At 36.3% G+C, this 23,425-nt stretch overlaps 1 protein-coding gene across 7 annotated transcripts in view; it reads left to right on the top strand.

The window, feature by feature from the left end:
* ABHD18 (abhydrolase domain containing 18) overlaps positions 1-23,425 on the top strand; it is a 39,420-nt gene that overhangs the window by 1,077 nt on the left and 14,918 nt on the right. For 3 of the 7 annotated variants that reach the window (XM_070769129.1, XM_070769130.1, XM_070769128.1), the window contains exons 2-7: positions 10,438-10,546; positions 12,542-12,626; positions 13,975-14,075; positions 15,714-15,792; positions 16,122-16,208; positions 17,755-17,780. In XM_070769129.1, the coding sequence (XP_070625230.1) occupies positions 10,455-10,546; positions 12,542-12,626; positions 13,975-14,075; positions 15,714-15,792; positions 16,122-16,208; positions 17,755-17,780 (470 nt within the window). In that variant the 5' untranslated portion in view covers positions 10,438-10,454. Of the gene's footprint in view, positions 1-10,437; positions 10,547-12,541; positions 12,627-13,974; positions 14,076-15,713; positions 15,793-16,121; positions 16,209-16,250; positions 16,692-17,754; positions 17,781-23,425 lie in introns of those variants that run through there. The other 4 variants (XM_070769132.1, XM_070769131.1, XM_070769134.1 and 1 more) reach the window with 3 other exon arrangements.

Below are 23,425 nucleotides of genomic sequence, written 5' to 3'. Positions count from 1 at the left end.
ACTAAACTTGAAATGTGTTTATTAGTTCAGGATTATCTTCTGAATCCAGACCTGACACTGTGTACTGGATTCAGTCTTGCAGATTTGTTTGTAACAATTTACAAAAACATATCAGATTTCTATGACTGGTTCCAAGAAAGTACATGGGTAAAATTAGTATTTTTTGTCATGATGTTGCTTTAATATATCTTTGACTTCTTTTTTAATCTCTGGAGTCTAGCACAGTGTATGGCATATATACATACATATATATATTTGACAAAGGAATTTTTAGCCAATATTGCACCTAGCAGAATGGTTACTAAATAATATATGTTGAATGAATACTTACTGAATTGCTTCATTTCATCCCTTCAACGATCCTCGAAAGTGGAATTGTCTCGAGCATACAAGGAAATTGAAAATATGGAGATTAAGTAATATGTGTAAGTAATTAGCAATAGAACTAGAATCTCATAAACACAGGACTCTTGACTATAAAGCCTGTGCTTTTCAGCACCAGTCTTCCTATGAAAAAAATGTAAAGAAGAATCTTTTCCCATATTTCTCAAAATATTTCAAAATAGATTATCAATTTTTATATAAATGAAATAATTTGCTATTATGTATTAGGCCAGCTGTTATTCCCCTTTTATAGTTTAAGGTGGCTTACTCAAGGTCACACTGCTAGTGGAGGAACCCAGGTCTTCTGACACGGCTGTTTTCCATTGTTGCCTCCAAGTGATGACTTTAGATGGCAGAAGTACATGGAATGAAACAACTGATGAAATGTAAATAAGCTCTGTGAATTGTACCAATTAAAAAAAAAGAAAAAGAACAAATCATTTCTTAGGAAACATACACACTCAAAGTAAACATTTTTTAAAAATGTTTAAAAACCTAAATATTTCTTTTAAAGCCCGTGGAAAAGTAGAACTAAATTTGAAATTTGATTATTTGCTGAATGTTTCACATAAGCATATGAGACAGTCTGCCTGTTGGATTTCCATAGGTGACTGCTTAGAATAGAATACATAGCAGATAGACAGCTAGACTAGATACCCCTCCAAACAAATAAATAAAGTTGTTTTTTTACTCTTCTCCAGTCGGAGGAGCCTGTTGGGCTGCCGTCTGTGGGGTCGCACAGAGTCGGACACGACTGACGTGACTTAGCAGCAGCAGCAGCAGCAGTGTAAGGTTAAAAGGAATTAAATTTGTCAAGGTAGGGTAGTAAATTTTAATAGAGGATATCAGGTGTATCTTAACTCCAGTATAAACTGCTACTTAAATTTGTGTTGAAAATAAGTTATTTAAAAATGTAAAAATTAAGTCTAGATTTTTGTGGATTAAAGTTCTTATACATGGTGTTATAATTTCATGTATGCCTTTGAGATATGTGTGTATCACATATCTCCATTATCAACCATTTGAGGATAAATGTCCAGAAACAATTAGGGTTGCATTTAAATGCTTATGTACAGAGTGATAAGAGATGAAAGTACTAGATGGCATAATAGATGTTGAGTGTGATTTAGCAATGGAGCACATTTCTAGGAAAGACTTTTCATTCCTTGGCACTGTGCTAGAACTTCTATTTTTGTTTCACTTTGTTTTTCTTTTTTGCGTTGGCTATGTAAAAGTATAGATGACAATTGTGTCAGTCTGGCTTGATACACACTTTGAAAGTGGGTCCGGTTTCTGCAGAAGCTCACTAATGTCAGTCGAGGGCTTTAAAAAGTATCTGATGTGGCTCCAGATGGTACCTTCTCATGGTAAATGGGAGTTATCTTTACCCTGGGTTTGGATTAAAATCTGTTTATGGTGGCACTGGATAGCAGTTAGCCCTGCTTGGAAAAACCTACAAGTTTAGAGCATCCCAGAAAACTTGGTCTTTTATATTGTTCTTAGTGATGAAATGGGGTTTAAGATCTTGAAGAAGGAAATGGCAAATCACTCTATTTTTGCCAGAGAACCTTGCTGGCAGGCTACAGCCCACAGGGTCGCAAAGAGTCCGACACCACTTAACAACTGAGCTTTTAGTGTAACCCCAGAGTCCCAGAGGGCTTCTGGGAAGAACCCGCCTGCCTAATGCAGGCGATATAAGAGACTAGGGTTCGATCCCTGGGTCAAGAAGATCCTTTGGAGGAGGAAATGGCAACCCACTCCAATATTCTTGCCTGGAGAATTCCATGGACAGAGGAATCTGGCAGGCTACAGTCCATGGGATTGCAAAAGAGTTGGACACTTTGAACTTAGCTACTAAACGGCAACAACAATAAATATAGTACTTTACAAAATATTTGAAGAGTTCACTTTTCTCAGGTTCATTTCCATTCTTTGGGGGTCTCCCTGGTGGCTCAGATGGTAAAGAATCTGCCTGCAATGACAGAGACCCGAGTTAAATCTCTGAGTAGGGAAGATCCCCTGGAGAAGGGAGTGTCTACCCACTCCAGTGTTCTTACCTGAAGTGGATAAAGGAATCTGGCAGCCTATAGTCCATGGGGTCGCAAAGAGTTGGACACCACTGAGTGACTAACACTTTCACTTTCACTTTTTCCTGTTCTTTGGCAACTTTCTACCTTTTCTTTTTTTTTTTTGGCCATGCTGTGTGGCATGCATTATCCTGATTCCCTGACCAGGGGTGGAACCCATGTCCCCTGCATTGGAATCACGGAATCTTAACCACTGGACCATCAGGGAAGTCCCTGCAACTTTCTACTTTTGTGTGTTTGTTTTAGCTTGTTTATCTGTTACCAACTCAGAAGAATATGATGTAGAAAAACGGGTTGTCTCACATACTTTTGTTACTGTAAAACACAAGTGTTGGGATTTTGTTCTTTTTTACACTAACTTGGAATTTGCATATTGCTGTTGATGGTATGGATGTAACAGGAAGATAATGGACCATCCTCCCCCATTTTTTTCCTGCCACTGTAAAGAAAGTAAGTAGTCTAAAATACTTGCAGAAAATTATGAAGTCCTGTGTTGTAATGACATGCCATTGTTCTCCTACAGTGTGATAAATGTACAGAAAAATGTATCAATACTATTTTTTTAACAATTCCAGAAAGATGAAAGAATAAAATAATTAAAATTATCATTTATCACTCAGTATTGTCTTTTCTTTATGCTAGAGTTGCATATCTTAATATATAGAGTTGGTCTCTTAAGCAACCCCATGGACTGTACAATCCATGGAATTCTCCAGGCCAGAATAGTGGAGTGGGTAGCCTTTCCCTTCCCCAAGGGATCTTCCCAACCCAGGGATTGAACCCAGTTCTTTGCATTGCAGGTGAATTCTTTACCAGCTTAGCTACAAGGGAAGCCCTTATTTGAAATATGGAACACTAACTCAGAATTTTGCTATTTGGTTAAAGAATAAACTGTTCCATTTGCTTGACCAGCTTTTTTTTTTTTTTCTTTACAGGGTAAATGTCAATATGTGTAGTCTTTGATCCCAATTCCTGGGGTGGAGCTCCTAAAACTCTTGAAATTCCCTGAATGATAGGAGTGTCTTTATGCTAATGAGGTGACTCAAGGTGGGGCCCTAGATAGAGTCAGGATAATTTCTGCCTGGACACCAGAAAGACCAACTATTTGATTAGAGGGCTGACTTCGGGCCAGCCTGACCTCCAAGGGAAGTAAGGAGCCAGAGATGCACTGAATCACATTGCTAAGGATCCAATCAATCATGAAGACCCCGATGATGACTCTACAGACACTGAGGCATGGCAGAGCTTCTTGGTTAATGAACCTGTGTTGGAGAATGATGCACACTGACTCTGGAATAAAAGAAAATGGAAACTTCACACTCCCTCTTATGACTTGCCTCAATTGTCTCTTCATGGGGCTGTTGCTAAGTTGTATCCCTTATTAAGAAGCTAGAAGAAGAATAGTATAGTGGTTTAAGTAGTTCTTTTGAGTTGTTCCGGCAAATTATTAACCCAAGTGGTCACAGGAACTCCCTGTAGCCAAGTCAGTTAAAAATGTGGTTGGCATTGGAAGCAATGGCATCTGGAGGACTGAACCTTTAACTGGTGGGAACTGCACTAACTCCTGTGGTGTTAATCTGTGGGTGATTAATATCAGAGTTGAGCTGAGTATACCCAGCTGGGGTAGACCAAATAGTTGGTCTTTCTGGTGTCCAGGCAGAAATTATCCTGACTCTATCTAGGGCCTCACCTTGAGTCACCTCATTAGCATAAAGACACTCCTATCATTCAGGGAATTCTAAAAGTTTTAGGAGCTCCACCCCAGGAACTGGGATCAAAGACTACACATATTGACATTTACCCTGTAAAGAAAAAAAAAAAAAAGCTGATCAAGCAATTTAAACATAAACTTTATATACTTACTTGATTTTAATAATTGCACTAAATTAGAAAATATATATGATGAGGACAACATTTTAGAAGCCAGTTTACCTTTTATAATTTGTTTAGTGAGTAAAAAACAAAATGTTATTAAAAAAAAATACTAAGATGCAATGGTCTTTATTTTGCTTTGAGGGATTTTGTTTGTTTCTCTGGGCAGGTGTTCTTGAGTGAATGGAAATATATAAATGTGATTTAGAAAAACTTTCAAGAGCTTACTTGCTTATAGACAGATGTTTATTCAGATCTATGCAATTTGTGTGTTTTCCTGTTGGTGGTACAGTGAGAAGATGGTGATTGTCACCTCTGGCATTGAGAGCCATAAGGGTGTCAGCCCAGTCATTTTACTCAAAGCCTGAGATGTACAATTGGTCCTGTTTACTTCTTTGGGTAGTCCCCTCCCTTTGAGTGGGCAGGACTGTATAAGACTTTATCTTGTCAGCACACTCACTCTCACTGTCCTGTTGGCCTTAAAGAAGTAGACTTTTGTGAACTTGCTATGAAGAGAGCCATGTGGTAGGGAGCTGTGAGTAGTCCGTAGCAGCTGAGGCTGGCCTCTAGCTGAGCAAAATAATGAAGCTGAAATGAATTTTGTTAACAACCTGAGTGAACTTAAAACCGGTTCTTCTCCATTCAAATGAGAATGAGAATGCAGCTTCCAAATGAGAATGCAGCTCAGCCAACAACCTTCATAAGAGTTACATGATACCCTGATGCAGAAACCCAAGTAGCCTGTGTTCTTGGAACTAATCCTCAAGACAGGGGAAGTGAGAAGACAGAGGGTGGGGGCAGAGGGAGGGGAGGGACCAACTTGATTCAGAAGATTTGTTTCTCAGATTCTTTTATTTAAAGGTCTTAGTGAAGTCTTCAAATATTTAAATTACACAGTAGTGTTTTTTAAAGAGAATAGTAAGAGCCTTGAGTTCTGTTCTAGGGTCAATAGAATTACTTACAAATGAATTATTTCTGCTTACTGAGAAAGTTGTTAAGAGGGAAATTGTCAGTTTACTTCCTCTGAAAAATTTTGAAGAGAAACTATCAAATCAAATCAACTCCAACTTCTAAAATGGTTTCATATTTTTATGGTAAAATACACATTACATAAAATTCACCTACATAGCCATTTTAATTGTATGCTTCAGTGGTATTAGGTGCAACTGTCACCACCATCCATCTGTAGAATTCTCAGTGTGCAAAACTGAAACTGTACACCCATCACCCTCCTCCATTTCCCCTTCCCCTCAGCCCTTGATAACCACCACTCTGCTTTCCATGTATGAATCTGGCTGCTCTAGGTATCTCATAAATGTAGCATCATATAGTGTAACATTTGTTAGAATTTTACTCCTTTTTTAAGGCTGAATAATACGTCATTGTGTGTATATTTCCGGCTTCCCTGGTAGCTCAGCTGACACAGAATTTGCCTGCAAGGCAGGACACCCCCATTCGATTCCTGGGTCAGGAAGATCCCCTAGAGAAGGGATAGGCTACCCACTCCAGTATTTTTGGGCTTCCCTGCTGGCTGCATGATAAGGAATCTGCCTGCAATGTGGGAAACCTGAGTTCAATCCTTGGGTTGGGAAGATCCCCTGGAGGAGGGCATGGCAACCCTCTCCAGTATTCTTGACTGGAGAATCCCCGTGGAGAGAGGAGCCTGGCGAGCTACAGTCCATGGGGTCGCAAAGAGGTGGACACAACTAAGCAAGTAAGCACAGCACATGTATATATACATACAATGTATACACGACATTTTGCCTTGCTTCCACTTTTTACAGCTACCAAATTCTAAATTTTAAGACAGAATATGGCTAATTGAAATTATTTTAGATAGAATACAAATTTTAGGTCTACCTTCTGACATAATGCCTGGCAGCTCAGTAAAGAATCTGCCTGCAATGTGGGAGACCTGGGTTTGATCCCAGAGTCAGGAATATCCCTTGGAGTAGGGAATAGCTACCCACTCCAGTATACTTGCCTGGAGAATTCCATGGACAGAGGAGCCTGACAGGCTACAGTCCATGGGGTTGCTACAGTCCATACAACTGAGCAACTAACACTTTCAATTTTCTGACATAATGAATTCTCTTAAAATCAATATCTGTATTTTATTTATGCAATTTTAGTTTATCTTTGCATTTTTGACAGTGTTGTGATATTCATGACATACCTATGATTTATTTGATTTTCTAGCTCAAGAGTAAGCAAATTATGGCCTATGGGCAAACCTGCCAGTTTTTGTATGGTCTACAAGCTAAGAATAATTTTTACAGATGTGTTAGTACTCAGTTTGATGATAGGGGTACCAACTATGAACCCCCATTAAGCAAAATCCCAAGTGACCTCTGATAAGAAAAAGGAATTTAACATTAAAAAAATTGAATTTTATATTTACTGCAGTGTTTTAGGGAGTTCTTTTGGATATGGTGCAATGGGTTGGTTTGATTATATAAACATTGAAGAAAACATGTGGAATGCATAAAAAACTAATTTTTAAAATTAGTGGAATGGTGAAAGCTTTTTGCTATGAATCTGATAGGTAAAGACTTCAAATCCAATCTCTATAGAAAATTATTATGAATCTTTAAAGTCAACAATCAGTCTCCACTAGATAAATGTTAATAATAGCATGACGTATTTCCTGCTCATTTGAGATCCTATTCTTTGGACCCTCAGTGTTATTTCAGCAAGTCACACTTTTTCACATCTTCCCTTTAGTGTTTGCATATCTTCTATCTGCCTGACTAATCTCCCTGAAGACTCAGTTAAAACATTGATTTTTATTTATAACCTTTCCTTCTTTTTTCTAACTGCTTTTAACTATAAGCATCTATATAAAATATAGGTTGTTCATTTTATGAAAATAAATCAGTTATACTTAGGATTTCTACTTTTATACTTCAGTTTATTTAAAAAGTTACAGAAACAGCAACAACAAATTGAGTGAACTCCTAACTACTTGGGAAAGTCTCCAAGCTTTGCCTTTCTACACCATCTCTGCAGCCTCTGCGAATGTTCAAATGACGTTGCCTTTCATCACAGCTCTTTGCTAGTACATCACATCTGGTTATTCATACTTCATAGGACGATTCTTATCGTATGCAGACTTTGACTTCACTAGGTGACAGCAAAAGATTTTTCAGCAAACTATGTATTAATGTCAGAATACCACGTAGTTGTAAAACATGTAAAACATGTTCTACTTGTAAAACATGTAGAAATGGGTAATTGAGGAAAGCTTGAAAATAGTATATAATTTCGTTCAGTTCAGTTCAGTCGCTCAGTTGTGTCCGACTCTTTGCCACCCAGTGAATCGCAGCACGCCCAGGCCTCCCTGTCCGTCACCAACTCCCGGATCCACCCAAACTCATGTCCATCGAGTCAGTGATGCCATCAAGCCATCTCATCCTCTGTCGTCCCCTTCTCCTCCTGCCCCCAATCCCTGCCAGCATCAGGGTCTTTTCCAATGAGTCAACTCTTCTCATAAGGTAGCTAAAGTATTGGACTTTCAGCTTCACCATCAGTCCTTCCAATCAACACCCAGGACTGATCTCTTTAGGATGGACTGGTTGGATCTCCTTGCAGTCCAAGGGACTCTCAAGAGTCTTCTCCAACACCACAGTTTAAAAGCATCAATTCTTCGGCTCTCAGCTTTCTTCACAGTCCAACTCTCACATCCATCCGTGACCACTAGACAGACCTTTGTTGGCAAAGTAATGTCTCTGCTTTTGAATATGCTATCTAGGTTGGTCATAACTTTCCTTCCAAGGAGTAAGCGTCTTTTAATTTCATGGCTACAGTCACCATTTGTAGTGATTTTGGAGCCTCAAAAAATAAAGTCTGACACTGTTTCCACTGTTTCCCCATCTATTTCCCATGAAGTGATGGGGCCAGATGCCATGATCTTCGTTTTCTGAATGTTGAGCTTTAAGCCAGCTTTTTCACTCTCCTCTTTCACTTTGATCAAGAGGCTTTTGAGTTCCTCTTCACTTTCTGCCATAAGGGTGGTGTCATCTGCATATCTGAGGTTATTGATATTTCTCCTGGCAATCTTGATTCCAGCTTGTGCTTCTTCCAGCCCAGCATTTCTCATGATATACTCTGCATATAAGTTAAATAAGCAGGGTAACAGTACACAGCCTTGACAGACTCCTTTTCCTACTTGGAACCAGTCTGTTGTTCCATGTCCAGTTCTAAAAATCTTTCAGTCAGAAAATGTTATTTAAAAAAAAAAAAGAGAGAGAAAATGTTATTTAAGAGGTTGGTGCATTAAGGTAAGGAAATTCTTAAGTTTTTTTGTCCCACAAGATTCAGCTGAAACTAAAGTTGTTAAGTTTAAGTAATAACACACAAAGGCTTTAGCCACTGCCACAAAAACTAGTAACAGGAGTTCCCCTCTCTGATTAACAATGCAAACCAGTTGAGTAGAAAATTATTAACAGATAATGTCAACATTATTGACATTTCTCCCTTGTTAACATTAAATTTTGACTGTATTTAAAATATTGACTATACTTTTGTAAAGTAGTAAAAGAAAGCCGAAAATGTATTTTATCATCATCTGTAGGTATTCTAGGAAGCTGATGTCATTCAGTTCTGGATTAACTTTTAAAGTGACTATTGAAAATTCTTAGAATGTTTTAGGAAATGTTTAAAAAAATCTTTTTCAGAGGAAGTGGCAAATAAATGAGTACATAAGGATTCTTCAAATTGATTTTTGCTTTCATCCTCTTTAAATGGAATTGATTTTCCTCCTATAAACTATCATAAATTATAGAAGTCCTATATGATTAGTATTTGATAGATTTGCTCCTTCAGTACATTGATATACTAACATGGCCACAATAATATGATAATATCTTAATACAATAATGGTGATAGAAGTTTTGAATGGAATTCTAGTGAAATTTCTTCACAATAATAAACGTTTTTGCTGGTCCAGTCATAAAAATAATAAAGTGCTAGTGCAGTTGATGGTGGATTAGATTGTACACTTAATGCAAAGAAGAGCACTAAAATGAACTTGTTTGTTACAAATCAAAGAGTAAAAATATAAGATGTAAATGGTGGTTCCCCCAACATTCAGAGTAATAATAGGTAAGTACTTATGAAACCTCACTGATTGAACTTTTAGTTTCCATTATCCATTTTTCTAAGTAGAATAAACCCTGAACCTGAATCAGGTTTTGCCTGCAAATCAAAACTGCACCATTCTATTTGAAAAGACTGAGGCAGATATTTTTTTAAAAGCTTCAGAACTATTTGGGAAAGACAGATAAGTGGTACAGAAGAGGTCACACTGATTAATTATGACTTTTCATGCACTGTAGTACAGAAGAGTAGTTAGATCTTTAGTCATGCGTTAGTCAGGTCTGTCTCCCACTTGTTGCGTGACCTTAATCACCTATCCTCTCCTTGTCTTGGGGTACTATATCTTTCTTCATAAAAATGTTGGAAGGTTTAAACAAGAACTTGTGTGTGTGTGTGTGTGTGTGTGTGTGTAGTTTTTAAATGGTGACTGGCAGATAAAACAGTATTACATATTAGCCACTCCTATTGTTATCAACAGATATTGAGTATTTGCTGTCAGTCACTGTGCTGAGAATGGGAAGGTGCTGCCTTAGAGAATTCAGTTTACTGATGCTCAGAGCTCTACTTCATCTTCTCTACTTTTGTCCTAGTTCTTTTTTCCTGTATCTTGTATCTTATTCCCAAGAGAATAAATTCAAGGTTCTAGTTTAATCTCATTATTTCATTGTCCCCCAGTCTTATTGGTATATAATGTTATATTTAAGTATACAACACAATGAGTTGATATATGTATATATTGTGATGCATTTACCACAAGTTTAGATAACATCCATCAGTCTGTAACCAGAGTTACAATTTTTTTTTTCCTATAAGATAAGTCACAGGGATGTAATGTACAGCATAGTAACTATTGTTAACAATACTGTGTTGTATATTGGAAAGTTGCTAAGAGTAGATCAATCTTTACTTTGTACCTAATATGTAAAGAGAGAGTTAGAAAATTGACCTGCTGAGTAAAATAAAATATTTCAAGGTCGTTTAAATGTTTGTTTTGTAGATGTTTGTTTGCTACTGATGGGTGTGAGCAAGTTAGATGTTCTATACCGGAGACTACTCCTTACAAAACTTTTTATCAGAGGATGGGGAAGGCCAGAGGATCTCAAAAGGTAAGCAGTTTCTCTGCATGCTTGCTCCAAGTTCGTTGTTTTAGTAAACATTTAAAATTTCATTTCAGTTTTTAAAAAAGCCTTTTTCTATAAATATAAAGTGATTGGTAAGTTAAGCATTAACTATTAAATAAAAAAAGAAATTATTTTGTCTCTTGTCTAATTATTGCTGTTAAGTTTTAACTCACATAATCATAAATTGAACTATTTTTAAAGTAATTCAGACTTAAAGAGCTCTCAGACATAGATTTTTAACTTTGGTAATTATTGCTTACTTTTCATACTGTTCATGGGGTTCTCAAGGCAAGAATACTGAAGTGGTTTGCCATTCCCTTCTCCACTGGACCACATTCTGTCAGATCTCTCCACCATGACCCGCCCGTCTTGGGTTGCCCCACGGGCATGGCATAGTTTCATTGAGTTAGACAAGGCTGTGGTCCTAGTGTGATTAGACTGACTAGTTTTCTGTGAGTATGGTTTCAGTGTGTTTGCCCTCTGATGCCCTCTTGCAACACCTACCGTCTTACTTGGGTTTCTCTTACCTTGGGTGTCGGGTATCACTTCATGGCTGTTCCAGCAAAGGGCAGCCATTGCTCCTTACCTTGGACGAGGGGTATCTCCTCACTGCCGCCCTTCCTGACCTTCAACGTAGGATAGCTCCTCTAGGCCCTCCTGCGCCCGCAAAGATATTAGAAGACTTCACCAAATCGCAACTGGTTTAGTTTTCCTGTGCACCCCGTCACCCTGTTTATTTAACTTATATGCAGAGTCCATCATGAGAAACGCTGGACTGGAAGAAACACAAGCTGGAACCAAGATTGCCAGGAGAAATATCAATAACCTCAGATATGCAGATGACACCACCCTTATGGCAGAAAGTGAAGAGGAACTCAAAAGCCTCTTGATGAAAGTGAAAGAGGAGAGTGAAAAAGTTGGCTTAAAGCTCAACATTCAGAAAACGAAGATCATGGCATCCGGTCCCATCACTTCATGGGAAATAGATGGGGAAACAGTGGAAACAGTGTCAGACTTTATTTTTCTGGGCTCCAAAATCACTACAGATGGTGACTGCAGCCATGAAATTAAAAGACGCTTACTCCTTGGAAGGAAAGTTATGACCAACCTAGATAGCATATTCAAAAGCAGAGACATTACTTTGCCAATAAAGGTTCGTCTAGTCAAGGCTATGGTTTTTCCTGTGGTCATGTATGGATGTGAGAGTTGGACTGTGAAGACGGCTGAGCGCTGAAGAATTGATGCTTTTGAACTGTGGTGTTGGAGAAGACTCTTGAGAGTCCCTTGGACTGCAAGGAGATCCAACCAATCCATTCTGAAGGAGATCAGCCCTGGGATTTCTTTGGAAGGAATGATGCTAAAGCTGAAACTCCAGTACTTTGGCCACCTCATGCGAAGAGTTGACTCATTGGAAAAGACTCTGATGCTGGGAGGGACTGGGGGCAGGAGGAGAAGGGGACGACAGAGGATGAAATGGCTGGATGGCATCACTGACTCGATGGACGTGAGTCTGAGTGAACTCCGGGAGTTGGTGATGGACAGGGAGGCCTGGCGTGCCGCGATTCATGGGGTCACAAAGAGTCGGACACGACTGAGCGACTGATCTGATCTGATCTGAATTATTGCTTAGAGTTTTCAAGGACTGAACTTTCTTGAATAACTTGAATTTGTGATGACTATAAAACTGTGATATACTATATAGCTCATGGAAACATTTGGATTTCTGAAAATTCAGAATTTGCAACTTTAATTTTGAGGCTTGCATATGTTAATTACTTTCAGAACAATGATATTTCTCATGTTTTTTCTGAAACAAAATTTCAGTCTTGAAAAAAACCAAAGCCTAGTTTTTTGTTTAATTATTAAAATTAAATTTTAATACAGTTTGTAAACTGGACTTGCTAATTTTTAGTTACTTTTCAACAGTCTCAATATAATGGGAATAATGAATTTTTCCCTTTTCCTCCCTTCCCATAATAGACTCTTTGAATTCAGAAAGATTATTGGAAATCGAGAAAGATGTCAGAATCTGGTTTCAAGTGATTATCCAGTGTACATCGATAAGGTATTCAAATGAAAGAAATGCAATTATAGAAATTCAGGTTTTATATAACTGTGGCAAGAGTGGGCTGAATGTTGGAGTATAATAACAGTGAATTCTAAAACAATGAGTACAGTATAGATTTTTTTCATTTAATATTTTTTTAAATGTTATTATTGTATATATTCTAACTGAATGCTTACAATAACTATCTGCATGTTTATATATAGGAGCATATTTTTAACACTTAGATAAATACAAGAAAATATTTAGGGCTGGATCTTTTTGAACCTCATCTTTTATCTTTAGGCTCAAGAAAGTTAAAGTAAATTATTCAACATTTCAGAAGAATTACAAATAATACAGGGAAGTACTCTAGTTAGAGAATCAGCACATGAGAAGTTGTTAGCCAAACAATTGTTATATAACATCAGGGAATTCTTATGGGATACAGTTAATTGCTGAGAGAAGGGTAGAAAGAAAATGCTATAAAATTAGAGAATATGAGAACATGTTTTTGAAATAGTTTTGTTTTTAAGCAGCCATGTTTTTTTGTAAAATATTTCTAGGTTTATGTAATTGGATATTTACTGTTGTTGGGGAGGAGCTGCAAATGGTTAAACTTCATATCCTTCACTGCCATCAACCAAAATAACTCCACTTTCATCTCTTTTGTATATTGGATAAAAGACTTTCACTGCTAAACACAGAATCTTGTAAATTGGAAATCCCTCCTCTATACCATATAGCAGTTCCTTATATCTTCTGGATTTAGAACATTTCTCCCTCAAACGTGGCTAAATATTTCCATTTTCTCTATTTTCTTCTACTAAAGACTCATGCTGCTGCTACTGCTAAGTCGCTTCAGTCGTATCCGACTCTGTGCGACCCCAGAGACGGCAGCCCACCAGGTTCCCCTGTCCCTGGGATTCTCCAGGCAAGAACACTGGAGTGGGTTGCCATTTCCTTCTCCAATGAGAAGAAAGACTCATAGGCTTAAACAAATTTAAAACATACCACATAAAGATCAGAACTCTAACTCCGGGCACTTTTTACCCCCTATTTCCATTTTCCTCCCTAGGAGGAATTACTGTTAGGATTTTAGAATGCTTTCTTGGAGATATCCTTCTTCTCCCCCAACCTTATCTCACTCTCACTCTCAGTGTTCAAACATTGAGAAATAATTCAAATACAGAAAAATCACCCTTTTAAAATGTACAATTCAGTGTAGTTTTTTATTATATTCCAAAATGTGCAGCTATCCCTGTCTAATTCCAGAACAGATAAATAGAACTTTTAAATAGAAAAACATCTATGATAGACTGAGATATCTTCATCCTTGTGTATACAACTTGGTTTTGCTTTTTCTTAGATTGAAGAGCAATCAGATTGTAAGATCCTAGATGGACACTTTGTTTCCCCCATGGCCCATTATGTGCCTGATATCATGCCAGTTGAATCTGTTATTGCTAGGTAAGAATTTTTATTTAGAAAGTTACGGTAGTAGGTTGTTTATGTTGATGTATGCAATTAATATCAATGTCATTATTTCAAATTACTTTTTAATTACAATAATTATTCAGTATTTTTCCATTAAAATATGGAGGGAGAGTAAAAGTTTAAAGTTTAGTATACATTTGAACTTAAACTGTTACCAGCATAATCTTCAATATATCAAGAAGCAGTACAGTGCTGGGAATACTAAAAGAAGCAGTCATTGTGCTTAGTCACTTAGTCGTGTCCAACTCTTTTCAAACCCATGGAGGAGCCCACCAGGGGATGTCCTCCTCCAGGGCATCTTCCTAACCCAGGGATCAAACCCAGATCTCCCATATTGAAGGCAGACTCTTTACCAACTGAGCCACCAGGGAAGCCCAAAATGAAGCAGAACTGTTAACATTGGTAGTTTTGACTATGCGATAGAAAATTAAGAGTTAGTTTGCATGAGCATAGAATAGAAATAATCATTAAACCATCCTAAATTTACTTGTCTGTATTCTATTTAACAATTTATTTACAGTAGGTAGGACTTCCCTGATGACTCAGCAGTTAAAGAATCTGCCTGCAGTACAAGAGACACAAGAGGCTCGGGTTTGATCCCTAGGTCAGGAAGATCACCTGGAGAAGGAAATGGCAACCCACTCCAGTATTCTTGCCTGAAGATTCCTGTGGACAGAGGACACAGTCCAAAGGGTCGCATAGAGTCAGACATGACTGAGTGACTAAGCACATACAAGTAGTGGTGTTTTCCCTTGCCCAGGCAAAGTAAGCTCAGAATTCAGGTTTATATTGCCCAAGACTGCAACCATCTGAGGTCAAACCTTGAGCTGACAGAATGCAGAATTCTACTATGATAATTATTCCAGAATGTCAACTGCTAAGAAAACTGAAGAGAAAAATAAATCAGTTTGGGAAGATAAAATTCTGAAAATGGATAGTGGTAGGGGTTGCTCAACAATGTAAATGTACTTAATGTCACTGAACTGTACAATTAAAAATGGTAAATTTTATCTGTATATATCTTACTACAATGGCTAAAGTCATATAGGAAAAAACATTATAGAGGAGACCAAATACTATAATAAGAAGACGACAAATAGATATTTGCTGCAGGGGCGTGGTTTGCTTTTACCGTCAAACATAAAAGTTTTAATAAATCCTGTCATACACTCCAAATTGAAAAAAAGATAACCATGAACTATTTTGTTGATACATCAACAGCTTGTACAGCCAAGCATTATTCCTGCAAGGAGAAAAAGTAGACCTGTCTAAAGAATTGCTTTTCTAGGACTTAATTATATTTGTTGATGTCTTTACAAAATGAGAAAATTTCATTTTGCATATATAAAGTTGTGGTATTGAATAAGGTGAAAATGACTATGCTAAATTCTGTGCTTATAATTAAATATTTTAACACTGTAATACAAAGCAAATTTACAATATCTTTCTTGCCATTGGGCAAACAGTAGTTTAATCAGTCACTTACAATATAAATGTCAAAATTCTAAATGATTTTTTCTCCCCAAAAATTTAATTATGGAACTTTAAAGAATTCAAAGTATGTATTTAAAACCTTTTAGTTTCACTGATGTGCCGTCTTATTTTAAATAGGTTCCAATTTATTGTGCCTAAAGAGTGGAACAGCAAATACAGACCTGTATGCATTCATCTTGCTGGAACAGGAGATCATGTAAGACTTTATTATGACACCCACCTACTCTCCTTAATAGATGTGTTTATTATATTTTAAAATTTGATTTATTTATTTTATATTTGAATATAGTTTATTTACAATGTTGTCTTAGTTTCAGGTGTACAGCAAAGTCATTCAGTTATACATGTACATATATCCATTCTTTTTCAGATTCTTTTCCCTTATAGGTTATTACAAAATATTTAGTAGAGTTCCCTGTGCTACTTGTCCTTAATTTTCTATTTTTATATGTAGTTGTATATGTTAATCTCAAACTTCTAATTTACTTACTGTATTCTTAAGTAAGTCATCTTTCCTTTCCTTAGCATTACTGGAGACGACGAACACTAATGGCTCGTCCTATGATTAAAGAAGCCCGAATGGCCTCTTTGCTGTTAGAAAACCCTTATTATATCCTTTTATAATACCTTGAAATCTTTTATTTATTTATTTATAGATTTAGTTATCAAAAGGCATGATAGATACTATCCAGCTTTTCTACAGCAGTGAAATTTGTCAGTTCAGAAAATGCTTAAGAAGTAAGAAGCAAGAATGAAAAGAAGTGAAAAATTGTTTCATATCTTTTTTTTTGTTTGTTTCATACCTTTTTAAAAGGCAATTTATAGATTTTATTTCTATTGTATAATAAAGATAAACTGCCCTTCTGGTTCCTTTGAGTTTTATATGGGAAGTAAGTGTTTGACTTACAAAGGAAGCTCATATTTTATTTTATTTTTTTTTTTTTTTGGAAGCTCATATTTTAAATGCATTTACATTTAAATATCAGTTGAGGTTTAGAAATAGTTCTTAACTTAAATTTCAAGATGACATCAGACTATTCCCAGAAGAAGGAAGGAAACTGATGCACAGATATAAAGAAATGTTCAGCATTGGTGGTAATAACAGAAATGTAAAGTTAAAGCAGCAATTACAAAAAATTTTTAAAAATAAAACACGGTAGCCATGAGGCTGTTGTGAAATGGGCACTTTCATTACTGATGACTGTTCAACCTTTTGAAAGCATTTTTACCATATGCATTGTGAGCCTTTAAAAATCTCACATCCCTTGACAGAGTCATATTAATTCTGGGACGTTTACTCTAAAGATAAAACCACTGGAAATAAATTAAATGTCTAATAGTAGAAAAATGGTTAATTAAATTGTGGTTTATAATATTGGAATGTTGTATGATTGGTTATTTTATGTTTGTTACTTTTTGCCATTTACTACCTGTATAACCTTGAACCTTTTAGTGCCTCAACTTTTCCTTCATAAATGGGAATAATCTCTTAGGTTATTTAAAGTCTTAAATGATTATTCCTTTCTAGAACAGTGCCTGGCAAATAACAGTCATTCAGTAGATTTTAGCAAGTTATTATTAAAAGTTTACAATAATGAATGAAAAGTATTTTTAATGCAAAAATAATGTATAAAACTATGATATGACATAGGTATAAAAAAACCTAGAACAGTAAGTTCATTTAAAAAACTGTGCAAAAAAAAAAACTGTGCAGAAGTGAAAATGTTGGAAAGAAGTATACCAAAATATTATTATGGTTTTCTGTAGATAAAATAGTTTTTCTTCAAACATGCTTTTCTGTATTTTCAAGATTTTCTATAAAAATGTATACATGAAGAAAGAAACCAATAAACTTCATTTTTAAATTAAGTTGACAATTACACAACCTTGTTGAATATACTAAAAACATTGAGTTGTACACTTTAATGAGTGAATTGTCTGGTTGTGACTATATTTCAATTAAGCTTTTTTTAAAAAGAAAAAGAATTAAGTTGAAAAACTTGAGAACTTATAAACAGCCTATATGAGATAACTGGAAAATAGTTAATTTCAGCATTAAATTGTCTTCAAATTTAACTGTTTTGCTTAAGTTCATGTGTTTTGAGACACAGTACATTTAATTATTGTCAAACTTTCTCTTTGACCCACATTCTTAAATGGCTGCAGGAAACCCAAGGACCAAATGTAAGTATGTGTTACCTTCATTTTCCATTCTTTATACTAAATTTTCAGCAATTCTGAAATTTTTGATAGGCTAAACATTTTTAAGTTTAATATCCAAGTGTTATTGGGGAAGATTTTCTGTTATAAAACTCAAAATTTAACGCATATTATCTTAAATTGTTGTTTTAAGCTTTTTGCAATGTCTAATAAAAAGATAAATAAGAAATTTTAATAGGCTGACTAAAGATATATTGTATTTGTAAAACTGTAACCAAAGAAATTAAAAGACTTTCCCTTTTTAAGGTACATTTAGTTTGTGAAATGAAACACTACTCTTTTTATTCTTGCAATGTGTAGTATAGGTAATCTGAAGATAAGCTTTTTTTATTTTCTTGTCTTTTAAAATGATAAACTTTTAAATCAGTTTTCTTGTGTTTCCATAATTTATTAATATATTGTGTTTGATTTTGGTTCATTCAATAGATATTTGACCCTAACCACTGGTAAGATAGCAACAAAACGACAAGGTTCTTACCTTCATAGAGTTTATATTCTAGTATGGGAGCTAGATAAAAATAAAAGATAATTTTAGGTGCTTATCAATGCCATGAAGAAAATGAAGCAGATAAATGGGAGAAAGAATTATAGGGGGTGAGTGCATGGTTGAAGCAGTATTAGATATGAGGACATGATATAATGAAAAGGAACTTCCGGGAGACAGTGAAGGACAGGGAAGCCTGGCATGCTGCAGTGCATGAGGTCACAAAGAGTCCGACATGACATAAACAACAATCGTGCTTTGAATTTTACTGTATGTGCATTGGGAAACCTCTGGAGAATTTCAAGCAAAGGAGTGATCTGATCTATGTTTTTAAAGGCCTATCTGGCTTACTGGGGCAAGAGTAGCAATAAAGTAGCTTCACATAGGAGACTATTACAATTCAGTTCAGTTCAGTCGCTCAGTCGTATCCGACTCTTTGTGACCCCATGAACCGCAGCACACCAGGCCTCCCTGTCCATCACCAACTCCCAGAGTCCACCCAAATCCATGTCCATTGAGTCGGTGATGCCATCCAACCTTGTCATCCTTTGCCGTCCCCTTCTCCTCCTGCCTTCAATCTTTCCCAGCATCAGGGTCTTTTCCAGTGAGACAGCTCTTTGCATCAGGTGGCCAAAGTACTGGAGTTTCAGCTTCAACATCAGTCCTTCCAATGAACACCCAGGACTGATCTCCTTTAGAATGGACTGGTTGGATCTCCTTGCAGTCCAAGGAACTCTCAAGAGTCTTCTCCAACACCACAGTTCAAAAGCATCAATTCTTCTGTGCTTAGCTTTCTTTATAGTCCAACTTTCACATCCATACATGACCACTGGGATAACCATAGCCTTGATTAGACGGACCTTTGTTGGCAAAGTAATCTCTCTTCTTTTTAATATGCTGTCTAGGTTGGTCATAACTTTCCTTCCAAGGAGTAAGCGTCTTTTAATTTCATGGCTGTAATCACCATCTGCAGTGATTTTGAAGCCCAGAAAAATAAAGTCTGACAGTTTCCACTGTTTCCCCATCTATTTCCCATGAAGTGATGGGACCAGATGCCATGATCTTCGTTTTCTGAATGTTGAGCTTAAGCCAACTTTTTCACTCTCCACTTTCACTTTCATCAAGAGGCTTTTGAGTTCCTCTTCACTTTCTGCCATAAGGGTGGCGTCATCTGCATATCTGAGGTTATTGATATTTCTCCCGGCAATCTTGATTCCAGCTTGTGCTTCTTCCAGCCCAGCGTTTCTCATGATGTACTCTGCATATAAGTTAATTTCAATAATGCAGGGGAAAATTTGACTAAAGTCAAGTGGTAGCAGAGGAAATGAAGTACTAATGTACTTTAGATAAAATTTACAAGTTGAAATAAGACGACTTGTTAAAAAATTGGATATTGTAGGTAAGAGATCAAAAGTTCTTCCTTGGACATGTTAAACTTGTAATGACTGTTAGACCTTCAAGTGAAGAAGTAGGAAGATGGAAAGTGCTGGGGAGAGAGAAGTCACGTGTTCAAAGTGGTCGTAACAGGCTTCCCAGGTGTCTCAGTGGTAAAGAATCCTCCTACCAAGCAGGAGACGGTTCGATCCCTGGGCTGGGACAATCCCCTGGAGATGGAAATGGCAATCAACTCCAGTGTTCTTGCTTGAGAAGTCCTATGGAAGAAGAGCCTGGCAGACTACAGTACATGGGGTCACAAAGAGATGGACACAATTTAGCGAGTAAACCACCACCATAGGTCTTTATAAAGTGGTGAGAACGTGAAGGAGGTACAGACAAAAGCACAGTGCAGTGGAGGCAAACCTATATTCTGTGAAGGGTAGTTTAGAATCTCCTTTCAAAACCTTGTGAAAAGTTAAAATGCAAAACTAAATAGTCCAAGAATTCTTACTCAGGAGCCATGCCATAAATTCAGAACTAGGTGTGTCATATAAGTGGTTAAAAAGTACAAGAGGTTATTGAGTTCTAAGAATCAGCGTAAGTTTAATAGGAAGACTGTGACTTTGGAGTCATAAATATACTTTGGAATCATAACTTACCATTTGCTAATTGTATGGCCTTGGTCTCTCCAAGTATCAGTTAACTCATTTATGAAGTGGGAATACTAAATAATTTCTTCCATGAAGGATTGTTGAGAATTATGTTTATAAGTTATCCTATCAGATATTATATACCCAAGAAATGTAATACTTTATTTTGTTTTTCTTGAACAATTCATCCTAAGTAAGAAATTGCCTATAATTTAAATTATAATAAACAGTTCTCTCTCACTTTCATCTCTCTCTCTTTCTCTCTCTCAAAGCCATCTATGCCTGCTTTCATCAAAAATGGTTAAACCATTTGAGACTCAGTCCATTGTTACAAAGAACCATTGTCCTAGAACCTACATTAGTAACTTCTATGTAAAAGAACCAACTGAACTGAAACTAAGATTTCAAACTTCCATACCAGGCTAAAATAAGTAATCAGGAGAACTATGATCATAAATAGAAAATTGGAACAAGGATAGAAATCCAATGTAGCGATAAATAGGCCTTTTTATGATGATGAATATAATTTATTTTGGCAAAAGATAGCATAGTTTCTATAAAGAGAAAGCTGCTTTGTGGACTTAACTCTAAGAGGATATGGTAGGACAGTGGAGATAAGGTCTTCTGGGAGCCAGAGTTCTGTTTTTCAAAGCTTTGCATTCCTATGGCACTTGGTTCTTTGCACATAATTATTCTACATAGGCACATAATAAGTCTACATATTTATTAATATAAGTCTACATTAATTAAGTCTACATAAATAAGTCTACATTAAAATAAGTCTACATAATTATTCTACATATAATAACCATTGACAAAGTGAATTTTTATACATTCTGGCAATGTTTCCTATAGGAGTATGTCTTTATGTGAATTAAATTTTGAAAAATAGATTATAACTTGGTCACTTTAGTAATAAAGTCATATTTTTTATCATTATATAAGAATGGTTCTGGATTCTAAAAATATGGCATAAAATAATTCTTACAAGTAAATACTTGTATGTACAATCAGTTTCTAAAACAAAGTTTCAGTTGAATTGGTGTGTTTAAATTCATTAAAACATGTATTTTTATAAAAATTATTTTTCTAATAGTCGAGATTTCAGTAATCCAGGAGACTAGTATTAGGTTGAATTCTTTTACATTGCTATTTATTTTCCTTTTGTTATTGTTGCCTTGTTCCTTTTTTAATATTTTAATTTTATTGGAGTATAGTTGATTTACAGCATTGTGTTAGTTTTAGGTGTACCAAAGTGATTCAGTTATACATCTAGTCATTCTTTTTTTGATTCTTCTCTTACATAGGTTATCACAGAATATTGAGTAGTGTTCCCCGTGCTATACAGTATGTCTTTGTTGGTTATCTATCTTATATATTGTACTGTGGGCATGTTTATTCCAAACTCCTGATTTATCCCTTCCCTTCACATTTCCCCTTTGGCAGCCATACGTTTATTTTCAGTATCTGTAAGTCTGTTTCTGCTTTGTAAATAAGTTCGTTTGTATCCTTTTAAAACTAGATTCCTCATATGAGTGATAGCCTATGATATTTGTCTTTCTTTGTCTGACTTAGTACGGTAATCTTGAGATCCACCCATGTTGCTGCAAATGGCATTATTTCATTCTTTTTTATGGTTGAGTAATAGTCCATTGTATATATGTACCACATCTTTATCATTCTTCTGTCAGTGGGCATTTAGGTTGCTTCCATGTCTTGGAGAAGGAAATGGCAACCCACTCCAGTACTCTTATCTGGAAAATCCCATGGATGGAGAAGCCTGGTAGGCTACTGTCCATGGGGTCTCAAAGAGTCGGACACGACTGAGCGACTTCACTCACTCATGTCTTGGCTATTGTAAATAGTGCTGCAGCAAACACTGGGATGAGTGTATCCTTTTGGATTTTGGTTTTCACCAGATATATACTCAGGAGTGGGATTGATGGATAATACGGTAGTTATTTATTTTTTTATGGAACTTCCATACTGTTCTCCTTAGTGATTATACCAATTTACATTCCAACCAACAGTGTAGGAGGGTTTCCTATTCTCCTTACCCTCTCCAGCATTTACTGTTTGTGGACTTTTTTTTTTTTTGTGGACTTTTTGTTAATGGCCATTCTGACTGGTATGAGGTGTTACTTCATTGTGGTTTTGATTTGCATCTGATAATTAGTGATGTTGAGTATCTTTTCGTGTGCTTTTTGGTCATCTGCCTGTCTTCTTTGGAGAAATGTCTTTTTAGATCTTCTGCCCATTTTTTTGAGTGGGTGTTTTTTTTTTTTTTTTTTTTTTACATAAAGCTGCATGGGCTGTATGTCAGTCGCTTTGTTTACACATATTTTCTCCCAGCCTGTGGGTTGTCTTTTTGTTTTGTTTATGGTTTCCTTTGCTGTGCAAAAGGTTTTGAGTTTAATTAGGCCTCATTTGTTTATTTTCATTACTCTGGGAGATAGATCAAAAATGATATTGCTGGACTTCCTGGCAGTCCATTGGTTAAGACTCTGTGTTTCCAATGCTTGGGGCACAGGTTCAATCCCTGGTCATGGAACTAAGATTCCACATGCTGTGTGGTACAGCCAAAAAAAAAAGATATTGCTGTGATTTATGTCAAAGAGTGTTCTGCCTGTGTTTTCCTCTAAGAGGTTTTTGTGTTTTTTAATCTTATGGCCACACCACGCAGCATGTAGGACCTTATTTTCCTGACCAGGGATCAAACTTGTACCCCCTGCCTTGGAAGTGCAGATTTTCAACAACTAGACTTCCAGGAAAGCCCACTAAGACTTCTTAGTTTCTGGTCTTACATTTAGGTCTTTAATCCATTTTGAGTTTATTTTTGTGTATGGTGTTAGCGAGTTTTTGAATTTCATTCTTTTACATGTATCTGTCCAGTTTTACCAACACCACTTATTGAAGAGACTGTCTTTTCTCCATGGTATATTCTTGCCTCTCTTGTCATAAATTAAATGACCATAGGTGCATGAGTTTATTTCTGGGCTTTCTATCCTATTCCATTGATCTAGATTTCTGTTTTTATGCCATTACCATATTGTCTTGATTACTGTAGCTTTGTAGTACAGTCTGAAATCAGAGAGTCA

This window comes from Bos indicus, chromosome 17 (genome assembly GCF_029378745.1).
Source record: "Bos indicus isolate NIAB-ARS_2022 breed Sahiwal x Tharparkar chromosome 17, NIAB-ARS_B.indTharparkar_mat_pri_1.0, whole genome shotgun sequence".
NCBI classification, from domain to species: Eukaryota; Metazoa; Chordata; class Mammalia; order Artiodactyla; family Bovidae; genus Bos; species Bos indicus.
The sequence above is the reverse complement of the archived record's forward strand: the minus strand, read 5'-3'. Positions and strand labels throughout refer to the sequence as shown.